The following is a 20,063-nucleotide window of genomic DNA, read 5'->3' as shown; positions in this document are numbered from 1 at the left end:
TTACATTTGGGAAAATGTCAGAGTTGCGAGGACTATAAACAATTTCTTGTAGGTCTTTGTTGTAGAGATTTCTCAAATTCTACTCATTACTCTATTAATTTGTATTGTAATTATTTCTTTACCACTCTACCCTCACTAGATAATGAGCCACCGAGAGTAGCATCCATTTCATTGCGTCTTTATACTCTGTTTCTCTAGTTCAGTGTCTGGTGCTTGGTTACACTTAGTAAATGATAGCTCAACTGAATTGAATCATTTGTCTTTACCAGATAGTTTCTGACTTAAATATATTCATAACATACACCAGTGTTTTCATTAAAATTTCATCATATAAGTTAAGATTTGGGGAATCAACAGAATACACGGAATGAAAGACATGTCACATTTTTGATGAGTACTGGTAAATTTTAACTTATCGTCATTTCTTTCAAAGGGACAGTAAGCTTGTATATGGTAATTAAATTGATGGTAATTTTAAAAAACATAAAACAATATAAAAATATTAACAGTTAAATAATATCCAGGATGAATATTTTATTTATTAAACAGGTCTTTTGTTACTGCATGGTAAATCATGTAACAAAGGAAATTTCATATATTTTCTCAATTCATTTTCTCATAATTTCATTATATGTTATGTAACAATGGGACTTTGTTACCATTCATATATGTGTATGTGTATATAATTATATGTGCAAATATTTAAATACTAGATGTACATGTACATATGTATACGCATTGTATATTTTTTAAACGAACAATCTCCAAGTCTGGCAGCTTGCTAGACATGAGACACAAAATAAGCTTTCTTTTCTGTTTACCACCATGGATATGCTTTAGGGTAAGGGGCAAGCTTATAAGACTATCTATTTGTAATTTCCATGACAAAACACAAAATGCCTTAAACATCTGGCTGGATTTTTAGGGGGTGAAGATTATACATTCACTCTTAGTGATTACCTGGAGTCTTTCATGACAGTCCATATGCATGCCTAGGAAGTGGGAAAGTTAGCCTCACTGAGCTGGATAAGCATACTCTGTACCCGAATTCTGATCTGTTTCCCTAAAACATATACAGAGAATAACTGACTTTATTTTGTTAGTAAAACTCAGCACACATACCTAAATATATGACACAGTAAACTGAGGATTCCTTCTACTTTCTAATTTCATAAAACCAATTTATAGAAACTAATTTCTTGAGAGGTTTTAGGGATAATTCATATACCTTTACTATATTATGGAATGTATGATTTTTGTTTTTAAAAAATATATGAAACAAAAGCCCATTTACCTTGTTGATTTGGAAATATAGTAATCCTTGGATAACATCCTAAGTGTTTCAAGTTAAACTTGAGTTAAAATAGAGTGACATTATTAAAATATGCGATAATTTTAATAATTGTTGTTTTAATAGCTAGTGGCTATATTGAGAGAAGTGAAATATCTTCTGATGTTGAAGAAACAAGACATACCAGATTCAGCTTTAGCCATCTTCAATAAAAGGAACACTATTTTAAAGGTTTGTGTTTTTTGTTAAAAAAAAAAAAAGATACTAGGGCCTATTATGAATATAAATATTTTGAATTGTAATTATTATATAGACCTATATGACATTTTTACGCCTTTAAGACAGAGAAAATAGCTAACATATTTGGCACTTTTTGTTTTGTTGTTTTCTTTGCTCAGTACATTGGAAATCTTGACCTTCTTGTGCAAGGGTATAATAAGCTCAAACAGACGCTCCTGGAAGTTGAATACCCTCTGATTGAAGATGAGCTGAGGGCTATTGATGAGCAGCTGACAGCAGCCACAATGTGGCTGACGTGGCAGGATGACTGCTGGGGCTACATCGAGAGGGTGAGGGAGGCCACGTCCGAGTTGGAGCACAGAGTTGAATGCACGCAGAGCAATGTGAAGGTGATCCAGCAGACCATGAGGGCCTGGGCCGGGTGCGTGCTACCTCCCAGGAGAGAGCACAGACGAGAGGTGGCCTTTACCTTGGAGGACAAGGGTGATTTGTTTACAAAAAAATACAAGTTAATCCAAGAAGATGGCTGCAAGATCCACAACTTGGTTGAGGTAACGGCTTTTAAGCTTTCAAGATTTATGGATCTTTTCATTGAGTTCAGAGAAGAGCAAAAATACTTAACCTAATAATGTGGGACTCTTTTATCAAGCCTGAAAGAACTTCATGAATGGTTTTATTAGGCATTCGAAATGGGGGAATTTGTGTTACTTGCCTACAATTTCTGTAGCCCTCACTACTCTCATTTCTGAGGGAAGAGATCAGAATGTGAGATGTGTTGATGAAACAGAAAGGCTAGTGATAGAATCTTTACCTTGTCACAGTTGCGTCCTCTTTTGGATGCTCCTAATAGCTACCACTGTTTGTTGACTGCCTTGTATGTGCCAAACAAACACCTTGCTTAGGTCCTCTCAAGGAACCCTCTCAACCATCTCCTAAGGATGACAACAATAATTACTCTCCTTTTAACAAAGATTTGAGTTCCTAAAACAGTAACAGGCACTAATCTAGGGTTATGAATTCAAGGAAAAACAGAAAAAAAAAAAACACAAAAGGCAGAAGGCAGGAAAATAAAAGCAAACAAAAAAGCCCCCCCTCCCCAGCCAAAATCCTTTATTTCATGGAGCTTACACTCTAGTCAGAGGAAGTTAGCAAGAGAACTGAACAAATAGATAATATGTCAGTTGTGATAGGAGTAGTGATGAAAAATAGAGCCGAGCAGGTGGAATAAGGAGTCGCTTGGGGGTGGTAGGGTGGTTGGGCAGGCCTCTTTCCTAAGATAGTATTTCTGCAGAGAACTGACAGGGAACAAAGCATACGGATATGAGGAGGAGGACATTCTGGAGAGCAAAAGTGTAGACACTTCGAGGCGGGAGCAGCCTGTCCTGTCTCAGGATCAGTCAGCAAACTGGGAGCAGAATTTGCAAGGGGAGTGGTAGTGGAGGATGAGGTAGAAGAGACTAATGGCACATTACGTGGGGTTAGCAGGCTGTTATGAGGACTTTGGATTTTACTGTAAGGGGAAAAAGAACAGCCAGAGACTTTCTGCTCAAAGGCTTTCCCTGTGGAGGGTAAGCCACAGGGGAGCAAAGAAGTGGTTGGCAGGGAGACTCTTCAGAGCCTACGATAATAATCCAGGTGAGAAATGATGCTGCCTTGGGTCACGGTGCTAGCGATCAAGGCAGTTCATATCCTGCATATATTTTGAAGGCAGGGCCAGCAGAATTTGCTTTGAGGAATCAGAGGAGAGAGAAGGATGATTTCAAGGTTTTTGGTCTGAGTGATTGGACTGGACTGGAGTTGCCCTTTAATATGAGGGCAGATATGAGGAAGACGGTGGTGAGCAGATTTTGTAGGGGAAAAAAAAGGTTTGCTTTTGGACAAGTTAGTTAGAGATGCACTTCCTAAGGGACAATTTTGAGTAGACTAGAACTGCACCTGTGTCTTGTGTTCGGGGCAAAATCCAGGTAAGTAGCAGAGAATTGAGATTCATGCACATATGTATGGTATTTAGAGGCATATAATTAAGAACATGTAGGAATTATAGATAGAAAAGAGGCCCAAAAACTAGCCTCAAAATCCTCCCTAGGTCAGGGAGAAGAGGAAAATCCTGCACAGGATGCTGAAAAAGAGAGAGTGATGCCCTGGAAACCAATAAAGAAGGAATTTCAAGGAGGAGGAAGAGCTCAACTCTGTCCCATCCTGATGTAGGACCTGAAAATAAAGACGGAGGCTAACCCTCAGATCTGGCAACATGGAAGTCATTGGGATGAGAAGAGGCAATTTCATATGGTGGCGGAATGGAAGCCTGATGGGAGTGGACTGATGAGAGAATGGGGAAATGTGAGTGGAGGCAGCCGAGGAGATCCTGAGGAGCTCTGCTGTGGGGCAAACCAACAACTGGGCAGTACCTGGGGCCTGTGTATCAGGGTAGGGAGGGTTTTCTTTTTAACAGTGGTTGATGTTTCAGGATGTTTGTATGTTAACTGCAGTAATCTAGGAAGGAGAAAAAATTGTTGGAAGAAAGCCATTGAGGGAATGGGATTCAATAAATACCTGTAGAAGGTGTCTTAAGATAGAAGCATGAAACATTCATCTGTAGTACAGGATGGAGGGAAGGCAAAGGTAGCAATGTGGTGCTCACAGATGTGCAGTGCTGATGATGGCAACATGGGGAGTTGATTTCTTGTTGTTCCTATTTCTTAAGGAAAAAAGGGATGGGAATGAAAGAGCATATTTCATGTTTCCTCTGAGCATCCTTGTTATGTGGAGTCTTCTCTATAGACAGGCACGGTCCTTAAACCATGAATACTCTCCTTTGGACAAGGCAGACAGACCTCGCCCACCACCCACAAACACAAAATCTCTCTCGCTCTCACATACACTCTTTTTCTCTGTATGTCACACACTCTCACACACACTCTTCCTCTCTCACATCACACACACACACTGTCTCTCCCTCATGCACTCTCTCTCTCTCTCTGTCTCTCTCTCTCTCTCTCTCACACACACACACACACACACACACACACACACTCTGAAGCCATCATGAAGTAGCACAGTGTGGAGTAGGGAAAGTGTCCTTGGTAAAGGCTGGAAACCACAGTCTTCCAGAGGCTGGGCCTGAATTTTCTCATGTGTAAAATGAAGGTCCTTGTCTCTAGGCTAATTCTCAGCAGAACAAGAAATAGATTATGGTTTTCCTGCTGAGAATTGTATGCAACCCATTATCTATCTTGTCTCTGCAGTCCATCATCATTCACTTATTTGAGAAATATTTATTGTGAGCCTTGCATGTACCCACCACCTTTCTAGGTTTTTGAAATATGAAAGAGAGCAGAGCAGACAAAGATCCTTGCTCTCATGGAACTTGAATCTAGTGAGGGGAGAGAGATAATAAGCAGTGACATAGTAAGTCGCGTGGTGTGTCAGAACTGGTACATGCTGCAGGAAAAAGATCAAGTTGGAGCAGGGCAAGGGAATTCTGGAGGGTGGGGTCGAAGATGCAGTTTTAAGTAGGATGATCAGTGTAGGCCTCAGAAATTTGAACAAAGACTTGATAAAGGTGATAGAGTCAGCCAAGCAGACCTTTGGTGAAGAGTGTTCCAGGCAGAGGAGATAGCTGTTGGGCAGGGGCTCCCTGGGCATGCTCGAGGAAGAGCAGGGAAGTGTGGAGGGGCGAGTAGAGGGAGCTGAGTGGAGAGTTGCTGAGGTGAGGTCAGATGCTAAGCTGCATGGGGGAGGGACTGGCAGCTCAGGGGAGGCTTCATAGGCCCTTGTGCAGACTCTGGCTTTGGCTCACTCTGGTATGTGAAAGACACTGCAGAATTTTGAGGAGGGGAGTAAATACAATCTGACTTTCATTCTAAAAGGATTTCTGGCTGTTGTGTTGAGACCCTCTGTAGGGAGGCAAGGGAAGAGGCAGGGTGACCTGGTAGGTTGCAGTTCTTACTAGTAATCTAAGGGGTTAGTATGTTCAGGCTGCTATAGCAAAATACTGAAAACTGGGTAACTTTAAAACAACAGAAATGGTTTTCTCATAGTTCTGGAGGTCCAGGTGCCAGCATGATCAGTTTCTGGCAAAGCCCCTCTTCTAGGTTGCAGACTGCCAACTTTTCACTGTGTCCTTGCATGGAAGAAGTTCCCCTGGGCCTGTTTTATATAGGCAGTACTCCCATTCATGAAGGCTCTGCCCTCAGGACCTAGTCACCTCCTCCTAAACCCCTCCTCCTAATACCATCCCCTTGGGGGTTAGGATTTTCGCTTTTGAATTTGGGGAGGACATAAGCATTCAGACCATGGCACAGGCACGTAACAGATGATGGTGCTGGAGCAGGGTGGTAGCAGTGAAAGTGATTATAAGTAGTTGGATTCTGGGTATATTTTGAATTAAGTGGAGCAAACAATTTCCTAAAGACTGGATGTGGAGCATGAAAGAAAGACACGTTAAAGATTATTCTACACATTTCGTCATGATCAACTGGAAAGGTGAAGTTGCAATCTATTCGGATGCGGAAAGGTGTGAGAGGAAGAGACTTAGCAAGGAAGGTCAAGATTTCAGTTTTGGCCTTTTTGAATTTGAGATGTTAATTAGCCAAGTAGAGGAATTGAGTGGGCTATTGGATTTACTCATTTAGAGTAAATGAGAGGGGTCCAAACTGAAAACACAAATGAAAGAGGAGTGGGTGACAATGATATTTAAGCCAGGACACTAGATGAGATCACTGAGAATATGAGTTTAGCTAGAGAACAGATGAAAATCAAGGACTATTGGCTGGACCACCATTCTTCCCTTAGGAGACTGGGGAGAAGAAGGACCAGCCAAAGATGCAGAAAAGGAAAGGCTGAGACAGGAGGAGGAAAACCAGGGCAGGAAGCTGAGTGAAGAAAGACTTTGAAGGGTAACAGATTTTCTTACCAAAAAGTAAAGTACAGTACATTTGATATGCTCTAGTGGATAGAGCATATTTTCTAGAAGAAAATAAAAAGAAGTACATAATTAACATGGGTTTCAATGTTTCTGTTGACTTCCAACATTTTCTGGAATTTCTAAGAAAGTTTTAATTTTCCCGTCGATGACAGTTTGCTAGGGCAAAGACTTTGTTTCTATCTTCCTTAAGTACTGCCTGGAATAGCATCCCAAGGTCGCTATGACAAGGTCCACAAACAGGCTGTCTTGAAATGAAAGAAGTTTATTCTCTCATAGTCTAGAGGCTAGAAATCTGAAATCAAAGTGTGGGCAGGGCCCTTCTCCCTTGGAAGGCTCTGCCAAAGTCCTGGGTAGCCTGGAGAGAATCTCAGGGGTGTCGTGACATGTAAAGGAGGCATTTATCTGGAAATTAATTTGTTTTTCAGCAGTATCCTAACTGAGTCACGCCATGGACTATTTCTAGTTGTTCACCGAAATGCTGTGAATTATTCTGTGACTTTTAAGACACCTCTACAACCGTTTATGTGTTAGAATCTGTCTCATAGGGGACAGATGATGGATTACAATTAGTTTTTTTCTGTTACATTTTCTTGGTAATAAAAAAATATACTCCCCAAACTCCAAGGATTTTAAACCATTAAGATTTATGAATCCTCATGAAAATGTATTAAAAGTGTGGCCAAGACATGACTAGAAATCGTCATAAAAACAAGATTTTGCATTGTCATCTCAGAGAAAAATGTTAGAATTTGTTCTATTAATAAGTGGATCCTCCTATTTTTGTCCTTCAGGCAAAAACTAAGAAGCTTTGAAATCACCGTTCTCAATCTGAGAATGGAAGAGAGCTTTTGCCTTGAGGGAATGTAAGCCAGCTTTAAAATGGAAATGAAATGATTATTTGTTTCCTTTAGTTGGGTCTTTTAAGTGATTATTTTCCTCTTGACTTGAGGAACGTGGTTTGGGGAAAAGCTGTAGAAATATGGCCAAGGGTGAGTCAGTTCTGCCTTTTACATGTTTTCTGGTCAGTGGGATGTCAATGAGTGGTCTGGAGTCAGAGTTAAAGATGGAGAGAAGAGAGGAACAGGACCATGGAATATTGGGTCTGGAAGGGACCTGAGTGATCATTCAGTTGTCTAAAGCTCTCCTTTCTCTTCCTTTTGCTCCCTTTATCCTAGTGTGCTGAAGATACAGCATTTCTCATCAACGTGACTGTAGTGATATAAAGTGGATCTCTTGGTATGAAAAAGTGTATATGACTATGACATGATGGGAAAGGCCCTACTCTGGGAGGTTAAGGGGGCTGGTTTCTAGTCCTAGCTCAGCTGTTAACTTCCTACTAGTGTGACGCTGAATGTATATTAGGTCTTTGTTTTCATGTCTGTGTTAGTCTGTTTTCACACTGCTGTGAAAAAAAAGAACTACCTGGTACATGGTCATTTATGAAGAAAAGAGATTTAATTGACTCACAGTTCCATATGGCTGGGGAGACCTCAGGAAACTTACAATCATGGCAGAAGGCAAAGGGGAAACAAGGTCCATCTTACATGGTGGCAGGAGAGAGAGAAAAGGGGAAGAAACATGCACTTATCAAACAACCAGATCTCATGAGAATTCTATCATGAGAACAGCAAGTGGGGATTGGGGCAGGGAGTCCATCCCCATGATTCAATCACCTTCCACCAAGCAACTCTCCCAACACGTGGGGATTACCATTCAAGATTAGATTTGGGTGAGGACACAGAGTCAAACCATATTAATATCTCTAAGATGATGGTCTCTAAGGATTTTTCTTTAGCTGTAAGAGCTATACTTTTCCCTTTTAGTGCCTACATAGGGGCCAGGACGGCTGTGTATACTTCCTGGGATGTGTACTGCACAATTCCAGGTGTGCATGTCACATGATTACCCAGATTTGAATGGTTCCACCTGGCTGATGGGCAACACAGCATTCCTGAGAAGGAGCAGTTCTTAAATTTGTTTCAAGGCTAGGATCCTCTCATCTCTGCCCTGCCTTATTAGAATCTATACTCACCTTTCTAGTTCTGATTCTTGCTTAAAGCATACACCTTTGCATCCTGGATCATATATCCAGAGTAAAGAATAATCAAAACAGAGTATAGTCCACCTTATAATCAGATCTTATTCCAATGTCTTCTTTGCTCTGTGCTACAGTACCTCCCTTGGGCATCTGCTGTCTGATCTGTATAGACTAGTTTAGCCACTCAGATAGCCTCTCTGGAATCAACTTTGCTGCCCACCTGACCTTTTGAAACCTGTGTCTCTGGGCCATGCACACCATGTGCTCAGCCTGTAGTCGTCTTTAACCACACTTCTGCCTTCAGGTCCTGTTTTGCCCCAACTGACTTGTCCATTATGTCGCCCAAACTCTTGGGAGACACTAAGGTGCAAGAATCTCATATTGTTGATGCAAGAAGGGAGCTTAGAACTTCCCCAGTCCAGTGTTTTCCAAACTGGGTCTATTCCACAGGTTGCTTATTACAGATGGTTTGCAAAGTAAATACATACATACATACATATATACATACATACAAACAAAATATTTGTGCTTAAACAAGGTCTGAAAACAATTGGGCTAAACCACATTTAATGGACTTAGAGTAAAAGTAAAAAGTAAAATAAACTTTTAAGTTCAGGGGAATATGTGCAGGTTTGTTAGATAGGTAAACTTGTGTCATGAAGGTTTGGTGTACAGATTATTTTATCACCCGGGTATTAAGCCTAGTACCCATTAATTATTTTTCCTGATCCTCTCCCTCCTTCCAACCTCCATCCTCCTTTAGAGATCCCAGTGCGTGTTGTTCCCCTCTATGGGTCCATGTGTTCTCATAATTTAGCTCCCACTTATAAGTGAGAAAATGCAGTATTTGGTTTTCTGCTCCTGCATTAGTTTGCTGAGTGTAATGGCCTTCAGCTCCATCCATGTTCCTGCAAAGGACATGATCTCATTCTTTTTTATGGCTAGTTAGTATTCCATGGTGTACATGTACCACATTTTCTTTATCCAGTGTATCATTGATAGGCACTTAGGTTGATTCCATGTCTTTGCTACTGTGAATAGTGCTACAGTGAACATACATGTGTGTGTCTTTATAATAGAATGATTTATATCCCTTTTGGTGTATACCCAGTGATGGGATTGCTGGGTCAAGTGATACTTCTGTTTTTGGGTCTTTGAGGAATTTTCACACCGTCTTCCACAGTGGTTGAACTAATTAACAGTTCTACCAACAGTATATAAACATTCCTTTCTCTATGCAACCTCACCAGCATCTGTTATTTTTGACTTTTTAATAATAGCCTCAATGGACTTTAATAGAATACATACATTGTGAGTCTCCAAGAATGGCATAGAGTACATAGTACTTTCCAGACTTGATAAACTTCAGATGTTCCAGAATAATGTTCTCTGAAGGACCAGTTCAACAGATCTCTTTATGATAGGGAAGGCCCTGGAAGACAAAGTCTAAGGACACAGAGTTAGTGACAGAGCAAGAACTAGAGCCCGGGTCCGATATGTCTAGAATTCACTGGGAACTAGTGTATTTCCTGTCTGCATCTGAAGATAGCAATCTTCATAGAGAACTTTCCTTGAAAAAAATGACTTTTGAATGTATTTCATGTGTGAACTTAATGTTCTAATTCCTGCTTAGATCTTTGACATCTAGCTTAAGGTTCTGCAACTTAGTATTTGAATGTTCCTGTCTTGTGCACAAAAATGCAGTCTCTTCTTTTACAAACGATTTAAATGGAAAGTTTTAATTTTATGCTAATTATTTGTTTATATTCATCTACTAATACTTCTCTGTTTCTAGGAAAATAGGAAGCTCTTCAAAGCCGATCCCTCTCTGGATAACTGGAAAATTTATGTAGAATTCATTGATGACATTGTGGTGGAAGGCTTTTTTCAGGCTATAATGCACGACTTAGACTTCTTTCTGAAGAATACAGAGAAACAGTTGAAACCAGCACCATTTTTTCAAGCACAAATGATCTTGTTGCCTCCTGAGATTGTGTTTAAACCTTCTCTAGACAGAGAGGCTGGGGATGGCTTCTATGATCTGGTAGAAGAAATGTTATGCAATAGTTTTAGAATATCTGCCCAGATGAACCGAATAGCAACACACCTGGAAATTAAAAATTATCAGGTATTTTCTTAGTTAATGGGTATTTAGCTTTTATATTAATGATTCAAAAACAAATTGTGGCTGGGTGTGGTAGCTCATGCCTGGAATCCTAGAACTTTGTGAGGCTGAGGCAAGAGGATTGCTTGAGCCCAAGAGGTCAAGACCAGCCTAAGCAGCATAGGAAGACCGTCTCTACAAAACATTAAAAAATTAGCTGGGTGTGGTGGCATGCACTTGTAGTCCCAGTTACTCAGGAAGCTCAGGCAGGAGGATTTCTTGAGCCCAGGAGTTAGAGGCTGCAGTGAGCTGTGATAAAGCCAGTGCCCTGTAGCTTGAGCGACAAGGCGAAACCCTGTCTGAAAAACAAAACAAAACAAAAAAACACCAGAAAACAAAACCCAGAACAAATTAGAATAATGGTAAGCACAGGGAAAAAAGAAGTTGGAAAAAGCAACATGATTTTTAATTTTTCTAACTACTTTCCCTTTGAAGAATTACCTTGGTAATGTTATGTTGTAGATAATTGATAAAGCAAAGTTGGTTTGAATAAGTGCTGTGTTTTCCTCTCATTTAGAATGATATGGATAACATGTTAGGCCTGGCAGAGGTCAGGCAAGAGATCATGAACAGAGTGTCGAATGTCATCAACAAAGTCTTAGATTTCAGAAACACCCTGGAGACCCATGCTTACCTCTGGGTGGATGATCGAGCTGAGTTTATGAAGCATTTTCTCTTGTATGGCCACACTGTATCTTCCGATGAAATGGATGCTCGTGCAAATGAAGACATTCCCAAACAACCACCAACTCTTGAACAATTCAAAGAACAGGCAAGGAAAATTCTTAGCATTTAATGCAGTGAACTGGCTTTTCATTGAGTTGTTCTAGTTAATTTTTTTCTAACTACAGATCGACATTTATGAAGCTTTGTACGCTCAGATGAGCAAATTTGATGACTTCAGAGTGTTTGATAGTTGGTTCAAGGTGGACATGAAGCCTTTCAAAGTGAGCTTGTTAACCATAATTAAGAAATGGAGCTGGATGTTTCAGGAGCATCTTTTGAGATTTGTCATTGACAGGTAGCCTTTGTACTTTGGTATTTGGAATTATAACTTTCTAAACTGCTTTCTAAAACTGAGATGTTACTTTTAAGAGTGTTAATGTTGCCAATTTCATGATAGAGATAAATAACGTTCAATCAGGTACATAATGAAAATAAGATTCAATCAGAAGTCTTATACTAAATGTTTTAATAAACTTATTTTTTGTGTATGTACATATATATTTAATAGTCTGAATGAGCTACAAGAATTTATAAAGGAGACAGATGCAGGACTTCAAAGAGAATTAAATGAAGGTGATCATGATGGTTTAGTTGACATCATGGGGAATCTTCTGGCTGTAAGAAGCCGACAGAGAGCTACTGATGAACTCTTTGAACCTCTAAAAGAAACCATCACCCTCTTGGAAAGCTATGGCCAGAAGATGCCTGAGCAAGTCTATATTCAGCTAGAGGTAAGAGCAGAGGTGAAATAATCGTAATTACCATAAATTGAGCATCTCTTTTATTAAAGTACTTTACATGTACTCCCTTATGATGTCCTTACAACAATCTATACTGTACACATTTGATGTTTTCAGTGTACAAATTAGGAATCCGATACTTAAGGAGATTTAATAACTTTCTCAAGGTCACACAAATAGTAAAGCCAGCCAACACTCTAAGTGTGTTTTATGACAAAATACTCTTAACCACTGTGCTCCACTGCCTTCTTATTAGAAAGAATGTAGATTGTAAAGAACCTATGAGTTGCTTTTTTGAGTTCAGTTTTACCATCATTTTCACATATGAAATATATCCATACTTTTTTTTTCGTTCAAAAAAACTATCAGTCAAGAAGTGTCCTAGTCTTGCAAACATATCATGGACACATTAATAAAGAATAAATAGGCAAGGTGTGGTGGCTCACACCTGTAATCCCAGCACTGTGAGAGGCTGAGGCAGGCAGATCACCTGAGGTCCAGAGTTCAAGATCAGCCTCGCCAACATGATGAAACCCCATCTCTACTAAAAATACAAAAATTAGCTGGGCATGGTGACACGCACCTGTAGTCCAGCTACTCAGGAGGCTGAGGCAGGAGAATCATTTGAACTCAGGAGGTGAAGGTTGCAGGGAGCTGAGATCACACCACTGCACTCTAGCATGGGGACAGAGTGAGACTGTGTCTCACAATAATAGTAATAAGTAAATGAAACTCAATTTGGATGGGGAAATCACTGTGTTTTCTGAACAGATTTCTATGCCATCCACCTGTTTCCATGCTGTGGAAAGATTTGGGGGCTTTTTAGCAACAAAGTTTCTTTAATTATAACTGAAACCATGAACCACAGTCTCACAATTGAGGTTCTTTTTGTATGCCAATATTGATATTTTATAGAGTGTGTGTGTGTGTGTGTACACATGTGTACTTGAATTTTGCAAGTGTGATCAGTGGACACATTAACCAAAAAGCTTTCACTGGATTCTAGTTGATCTAGTTTAGTAGTCAGAGCACAGAACTCAAATTTAGATTTGTTTTGAAGTACTGTATGAGTTCATCTTTTCTGCTTGCCTTGGCAAGTTTGTTAATGTCTGAGACCACACTTCCTTTTGGTAAAATATGCCTCATGATCGCTCATTTAAACAATTTCTCTATACTCGCTCCCATCAATTTCTGTTTTTTTCTTTTTTTATTGAGGTGAAATTTACTATTCAGATAACATATAAAAGTAACCATTATAAAATGTACAATTTAGTACAATATTGTGTAACTACCACCTCTATCTAGTTCCAGAAATTTTCATCACTCCCAGAAAGAAATCCCATACCACTTCTCTGTCTCTCCCCATTATCCTCCTCCATGCCCTGCCAAGCCCTGCCAAGCCCTACCCACCAACCCTTGGCAATTGCCAATCGATTTCCGCCTTTATGGGTTCATTTACTCTAGATATTTCCTATAGATGGAATCATACAATATGTGACCTATTTTGTTAGGCTTCTTTCACTTGGTATAATGTTTTCCAGGTTCATTCACATTGTAGCATGTATCGGTACTTCAATTCTTTTTATGGCTGAATAACATTCCATTGTATGTCCATACCACCATTGGCTTATCCACTCATCTGTCAATGGACATTTGGGTTGTTTCCATCTTTGGGCTATTGTCAATAGTGCTGCTGTGAACATTGGTGTGTATTTATTTGAGTATCTGTTTTCAATTCTTTTCAGTACACTTAGGAGTGGAATTGCTGGGTAATCTGGTAATTCTATATTTAACTTTTTGAGCCATTGCCAAGCTATTTTTCACAGTGGCTGTTTTGTTTTATATTCTGTCATTTTGCTTTGTGAGGATTAAATGCAGCAGGGTATTTACAAGTGTTCTCTTGACTATAAAGACTATGAGAATTACTGTATGTGAATTGTTAAATTCTATTTAAGTATGAAGCTGCCCTTATAGCTTGCAAGCCAGTTAGACATGGAGCAAGATGACAAGTTCTAGACAGAGAGATACATAACAAGACCAAGAGATAAAACAGTCACAGTAAAAGCAACTATAAATATTTCTTGTTTCTAGGAAGACTTATATATTCCTTGAATCAGATGTTGAACCTTAAACTATATATCATAGAGGAAGTAGTCATAACATAAGTAATTGATGAGGGAAGTTTAGATATGGCCTCCAGAATTTGTATTATAAAAGTTTAGTTCACTCCTTCAGGTGATGGTAGTATTTGAAAGTATTAGGCTTTTCAACATTTCAGAAGCAGGGTACAGTTTTAGCTGTGTGTCAGTAATTTAGACTTGTCAGGAGGAAAAATAAGATTCATGGGTGATATGTGGTGTATTTGGAGGGTGACGGGGCCCAATTTTATTTTAATTTAAGCAACTTCAAGTGATAGTTACTTTCAGTTTCTCCTTTATTATTATGAGAAGTCATAACATTTTCCAAATAGTTGTCTATGCTTAGTTCTGTGTGAAAACACCCTAAAGTCTGGCTGTGCCTATTAAGAGTTGAAGTATTACTTCCTTAAAGTCATGGGGACTCACCACCAGCAAGATGATCTTTCTCTTGGTGGAGCATCTCTTCAGTCTTTTGCCTCTTTTCATTGCTGTTACACCCGCTTTAAATTTAATTTAAGCTCTTGTTACTTCTCACCTCCCAGCAATAGCTCCTTAATGCATCCCATTCTTCCTCACACCCCACCCACAGTATACTCTGAAACAAGATGAATTCTAATCTGCAGGACTTATCCAGTCCTTTTTCTCTTCAGAAACCTTCACTAACTGCCCCTAACTTCCCGAATGCTGTCCAGCTTCCATAAGAGCTCACACACTCACACTATCCTATACTGGTCGTCATACCTCAAGGGATCTCACCCTAATCTCTGCCTGTTGAAACCTAGTCATTTCGTTAAGCCTCAGTTTCAATGTTACCTCCTCCTTGAGTGGATCATCTGACTTCAAGAGGCTTTGGAGATCATCTGATCTTTTGGGTTTCAAGAAAATTTATTTTTATCAAGTAAAACTTGTTTGGGATCCCCAAATATAAAGCAGATTTGCTGTGTTTGAAGAGGGATAAGGGGGCGTGAGCTCATGGATGTAACTTCTTCCTGGCTTCCCAGCCATGGCCTCTGAGGGACTCCATGGAATACTTAGGTTCCATGGAATGGAATTGGAAATGCAAAGTGAGACTCTGTACAGAGGGAGAATGCAGAGTTTTGATGAGAAGCCACAAGAGGGAAGGACAAGGGGGTTTAGAGCCCAGGTCCCTTGTTTCCTGAGCTAGTTTGGTATTCCTGTCATGTCACCATATTGTCTCCCAGCTGTTTTGATTCCATAACACATAGACATCCTGATAGTTAACACATTCTGTTGTGTAGAATAGTTACTGTGTGTGCCTCCTGCTCACTCTGACAGATTATAAAACAATTTAAATCAGAGAATGTGTTTTGCCTTTTTAGCACCCTGTTCGCCACACAAATAGTATTTAGACTTAGCACAGTGCGTTCTTCATAATTGGCAGTTACTGAATCATTCATCAAATATTTATTGAGGGTTACAAAATAGTCTTTAGAACCTTTGAGTTTTGCACTTCAGCTACACAGGTAGAGTTCCATCACTATGGGTGGTTTTGTATGACAAAACAATTTCAGTGTCCCAGGAGATGACCCAGAGGAACTGTGCTTTGTTAGCTGGGACACAAGGAATGCTTTTCAACAGTAATTATGCCCCATGCACGGCTCCTCAAAGAAAATAACTTGATTTTGTCCTATTTGCATTGTAGGCAGGGAGAGCAGGGTTGAGTTGGTACCTGAACTATTTATTGTGTCTTTTGTCCTACATAGAGTAGGAATTCACTTTTCTTCCCTTTGCCTCTTCTCCCTTCAAAAACTCCTAGTCCCCTAAAATAAACCCAACCTCAATCCTCAAACTCTCCAACAAGAAGGAGAATGTACAGAGCTTTGGGAGCTAGAGAAAAGCTGAGGATGAGATTGATTCACATTTTAATCCTTGCCCAGCATTTTCAAAGCATCTTTTTTTCACTTGCTAAATTACTAAATATGGCTGGCTTCCATTTCTAGTTGTTAGAGATCAACAAAGTCATTTCCAGAGCACTTTAATTTTATTCCCACAGCAGCAAAGCAATTGGGAGATTTGTGTTTATTTTAAAAAGATTTCCATGGATTCTGAGATGAAAACAGTTCTGGTACATGTTTTGGGGTTCTGAACCCAGCAGTGCCAGTGAATCAGCCTGTACTGCAGCCCTGGTTCTAAGCCTTTTCATCACTGTCATCCTTTTTTTTTTTTTTCTTTTAATAAACTCATTATGTAAGAATGAAGAGATGTCATGGATTAGTGTAAAGAAATTAGAATCATTTACCTGGGCATGGTGGCTCATGCCTGTAATCCCAGCACTTTGGGAGCCAGAGGCAGGTGAATCGCTTGAATTCACTAGTTCAAGACCAGCCCAGACAACATGCTGAAACCCTGTCTCTACAAAAAATATGAAAATTATCCGGGCATGGTGGTACCTGCCTGTAGTTCCAGCTACTGGGGAGGCTGAGCTGGGAGGATTACTTGAGCCTGGGAGGCGAAGGTTTCAGTGAGCTGAGATCATGCCAGTGCACTCCAGCCTAGGGGATAGAGCCAGACCTCATCTCAAGAGGAAAAAGAAAAAAAAAGAAAGAAATTAGAGTAATTTAATCCTATAGGGTTGATTTGTTTTAGGAATTGAAGTAATTTCTCATTTGTACCTTTGCTTTTGCAGGAATTACCTGAAAGATGGGAAACTACCAAAAAGGTCGCAGCAGCTGTCAGACAGGAAGTCTCGCCTCTCCATAACGCGGAAGTCACTCTTATAAGGAAAAAATGTATTTTGTTTGACGTAAGCTAGTTACCAAGTTTTTGCTTTAAGAAAGGTTTTACAACGATAATTGAAGTGTGTGTTTGAAATTCACTTTGTTTTTTTTTTTTTTTTTTTTTTTTTTTTGCACTGATCAGGGAAAGCAGGCCGAGTTCAGAGAGAGATTCAGATGCTATGCCCCTCTTGGATTTAATGCAGAAAATCCATACACAGCACTTGATAAGGTAATACAGATCTCAAATATCCTATGTGCCTTAAAATAGCTACTTTAAAAAATGTAAGTTTAGACACAAAATACTGCCACATTTTGTCTTTATTTTGCTGTAATAGGAATTGATTTATTTAAAACCCAGTTATAAGCAATTTCCCCTTAAGTAAATTGTATTGTATTTCAAATCATGCCTCCCAAAACCATCATCATCATTGTATTAGGGTTCTCTAGAGGGACAGGACTAATAGGATAGATGTATATATGAAAGGGCATTTATTAAGGAGTATTGACTCACACCATCACAAGGGGAAGTCCCACAGTAGGCTATCTGCAAGCTGAGGAACAGGGAAGCCTCTCTGAGTCCCAAAATCTCAAAAGTAGGGAAGCCAACACTGCAGCCTTCAGTCTGTGGCCAAAGGCCCCAGAGTCCCTAGCAGGCCCCTGGTATAGGTCCAAGAGACCAAAAGCTGAAGAACTTGGAGTCCAATGTTTGAGGATAGGAAGCATCTAGCATGGGAGAAAGATGGAGGCCAGAAGACTCAGCCAGTCTAGGCCTTCCACGTTCCTCTGCCTGCTTTATCCTAGCTGTGCTGGCAGCTGATTAGATGGTGCCCACCCAGATTGAGGGTGGGTCTGCCTCTCCCAGTCTACTGACTCAATTGTTAATCTCCTTTGTCAACACCCGCACAGACACACCCAGCAACAATACTTTCTATCCTTCAATCCAATCAAGTTGACACTCAGTATTAACCATCACAATCATCGTAGTAATCATACTAGAGAGAGTAACAACTACTACTATTTTTGAGTCCTTACTATATGTCAAGAATTTTGTTAAGCATATGACTTACATTATTTCTTTTAAATTCTCACAGTCTCCTTATGATATGGCTTGTATTACTTTTCCTATTTCAAATAAAAAAACAAACTTGTGGCCGGGTACAGTGGCTCACACCTGTAACCCAGGCACTTTGGGATTCGAGGCAGGCGTATCACGAGGTCAGGAGATCAAGACCATCCTGGCCAACATGGTGAAACCCCGTCTCTACTAAAATACATATTAAAAAAAAAAAAATTAGCCGGGCGTGGTGGTGGGTGCCTGTAATTCAAACTACTCAGGAGGCTGAGGCAGGAGAATCGCTTGAACCCGGGAGGTGGAGGTGCAGTGAGCCGAGATTGCACCACTGTACTCCAGCCTGGTGACAGAGCAAGACTTCATCTCAAAAAAAAAAAAAAAAAAGGCTTGTATAATTAAGTAATTCCTTACAGATTTCTGTTAGTAAGTGACAGAACTAGGATTAACATTCTGGCTATCTAAACTTTTCTTTTTTTTTAATCAGAAATTTTAAACACTATACCCCTTCTCTTGTGATTCTTTTACTTATAACTTTTAACCATAGTCAAGGAAGCCCATAACTTATACTTAACCCTGGACATGAAGATTGTTGAGTCATTCAACCCTAGTTTATAATGAGCAACTGTACTTTATTATAGTTGACTATAAGAATGAATATGGTGGGCAAAGAATCCAAATGATAAGTAATTCACAGAACACTTAAAAAAATGTTTTAAAATTTTATTAGAAAAATGGTGTCTTTGTTTCTCTAGGAACTTTACCTAGCAACCAAAATAAGAAAATAATTGTGTGAAGTTTAGATTTAGGAGCTGGGCACCTTTCTGTGTTGCTCATCTAGCCTGTCATCCTGAATTCACTTCATGCTGGAGATAGTCTTAACTCATTCGCCGGGTGCAGCTGACAGAGCCCTTACCTCTCTTTCCAAATTTTGGGTTGAATTTAGATTTAATTGCTTTAAACTTATTCAGAAAACACCATTCTATAGCATCATGTTGCCTCTTTCACTTGGCAGAAGGAAATTGGTTAACATATTCATCGAAAAGGGAGTAGGTTAGAGTATGCTAATATACTTGGTTTTATTTTTTATTTTTTTAAGATTATGTCTAAATTGCAGGTGGTCTGAACAGATTGTGGATGGGGAAACGTTTTTACTTGACTAACCAACATGCTGTATGTAAACATTTACTACAGTTATTTATTGAATTTTATCATGTTCCTGCTATACTATAACAGCATATAGTTACATATTGAAAAGTCAGAGATGCTTATGCTTGTAACTACAGGAATATTTTGAATGTAGTAGGGCTGGGTGAACTTTTTCTTAAAGTCATGTTGTTGGTGTATTTGTTCAGCAGACATATCTAATGTTAATCTAGTTAGACTCAGCGAAAGTCGTATGAATTCTTGCTCTGGGCTGGTATAGTGGACCCTGGTACTGAAGGCATCTCAGTCCACAAGACAGAAACCACTGACTTTCCACAAATAAGGGGAACAGTGCAGCGAATCCCTCCCTTTAAAATGAGGCTCCCTGGTAAAGTGCTACCATTTCTTCACAGCCAAAGATATAGTAACCATCTAATAACCAGCTAAATTAACATAACTGGATATTTCTTCCTTTCCTTTCCTTTCCTTTTCCTTTCCTTTTCTTTCTTTGACAGAGTCTTGCTCTGTTGCCCAGACTGGAGTACGGCAGCATGATCTCAGCTCACTACAACCTCTGCCTCCCAGGTTCAAGTGATTCTCCTGCCTCAACGTCCCAAGTAGCTGGGACCACAGACAGGCACGCATCACCACACCTGGATAATTTTTGTATTTTTGGTAGAGACGGGGTTTTGCCGTGTTGGCCAGACTGGTCTTGAACTCCTGACCTCCAGTGATCTGCCTGCCTCAGCCTCCCAACGTGCTGGGAATATAAGCGTGAGCCACTGTGCCCGGCCATAACTGGGTATATATTTCTAGGAATAATGGAATTAGTATACATAATAGGAA

General features: G+C 39.7%; 1 protein-coding gene across 1 annotated transcript in view; it reads left to right on the top strand.

The window, feature by feature from the left end:
• DNAH11 (dynein axonemal heavy chain 11) overlaps positions 1 to 20,063 on the top strand; it is a 372,079-nt gene that overhangs the window by 47,768 nt on the left and 304,248 nt on the right. The window contains exons 13-20 of the mRNA XM_025379290.1: positions 1,418 to 1,522; positions 1,690 to 2,082; positions 10,292 to 10,624; positions 11,178 to 11,432; positions 11,512 to 11,681; positions 11,895 to 12,117; positions 16,912 to 17,028; positions 17,145 to 17,231. Coding sequence (XP_025235075.1) covers positions 1,418 to 1,522; positions 1,690 to 2,082; positions 10,292 to 10,624; positions 11,178 to 11,432; positions 11,512 to 11,681; positions 11,895 to 12,117; positions 16,912 to 17,028; positions 17,145 to 17,231 — 1,683 coding nt within the window. The remainder of the gene's footprint in view (positions 1 to 1,417; positions 1,523 to 1,689; positions 2,083 to 10,291; positions 10,625 to 11,177; positions 11,433 to 11,511; positions 11,682 to 11,894; positions 12,118 to 16,911; positions 17,029 to 17,144; positions 17,232 to 20,063) is intronic.

Source organism: Theropithecus gelada, chromosome 3 (genome assembly GCF_003255815.1).
Source record: "Theropithecus gelada isolate Dixy chromosome 3, Tgel_1.0, whole genome shotgun sequence".
NCBI classification, from domain to species: domain Eukaryota; kingdom Metazoa; phylum Chordata; class Mammalia; order Primates; family Cercopithecidae; genus Theropithecus; species Theropithecus gelada.
This window is presented reverse-complemented; position numbering and strand designations above follow the sequence as displayed.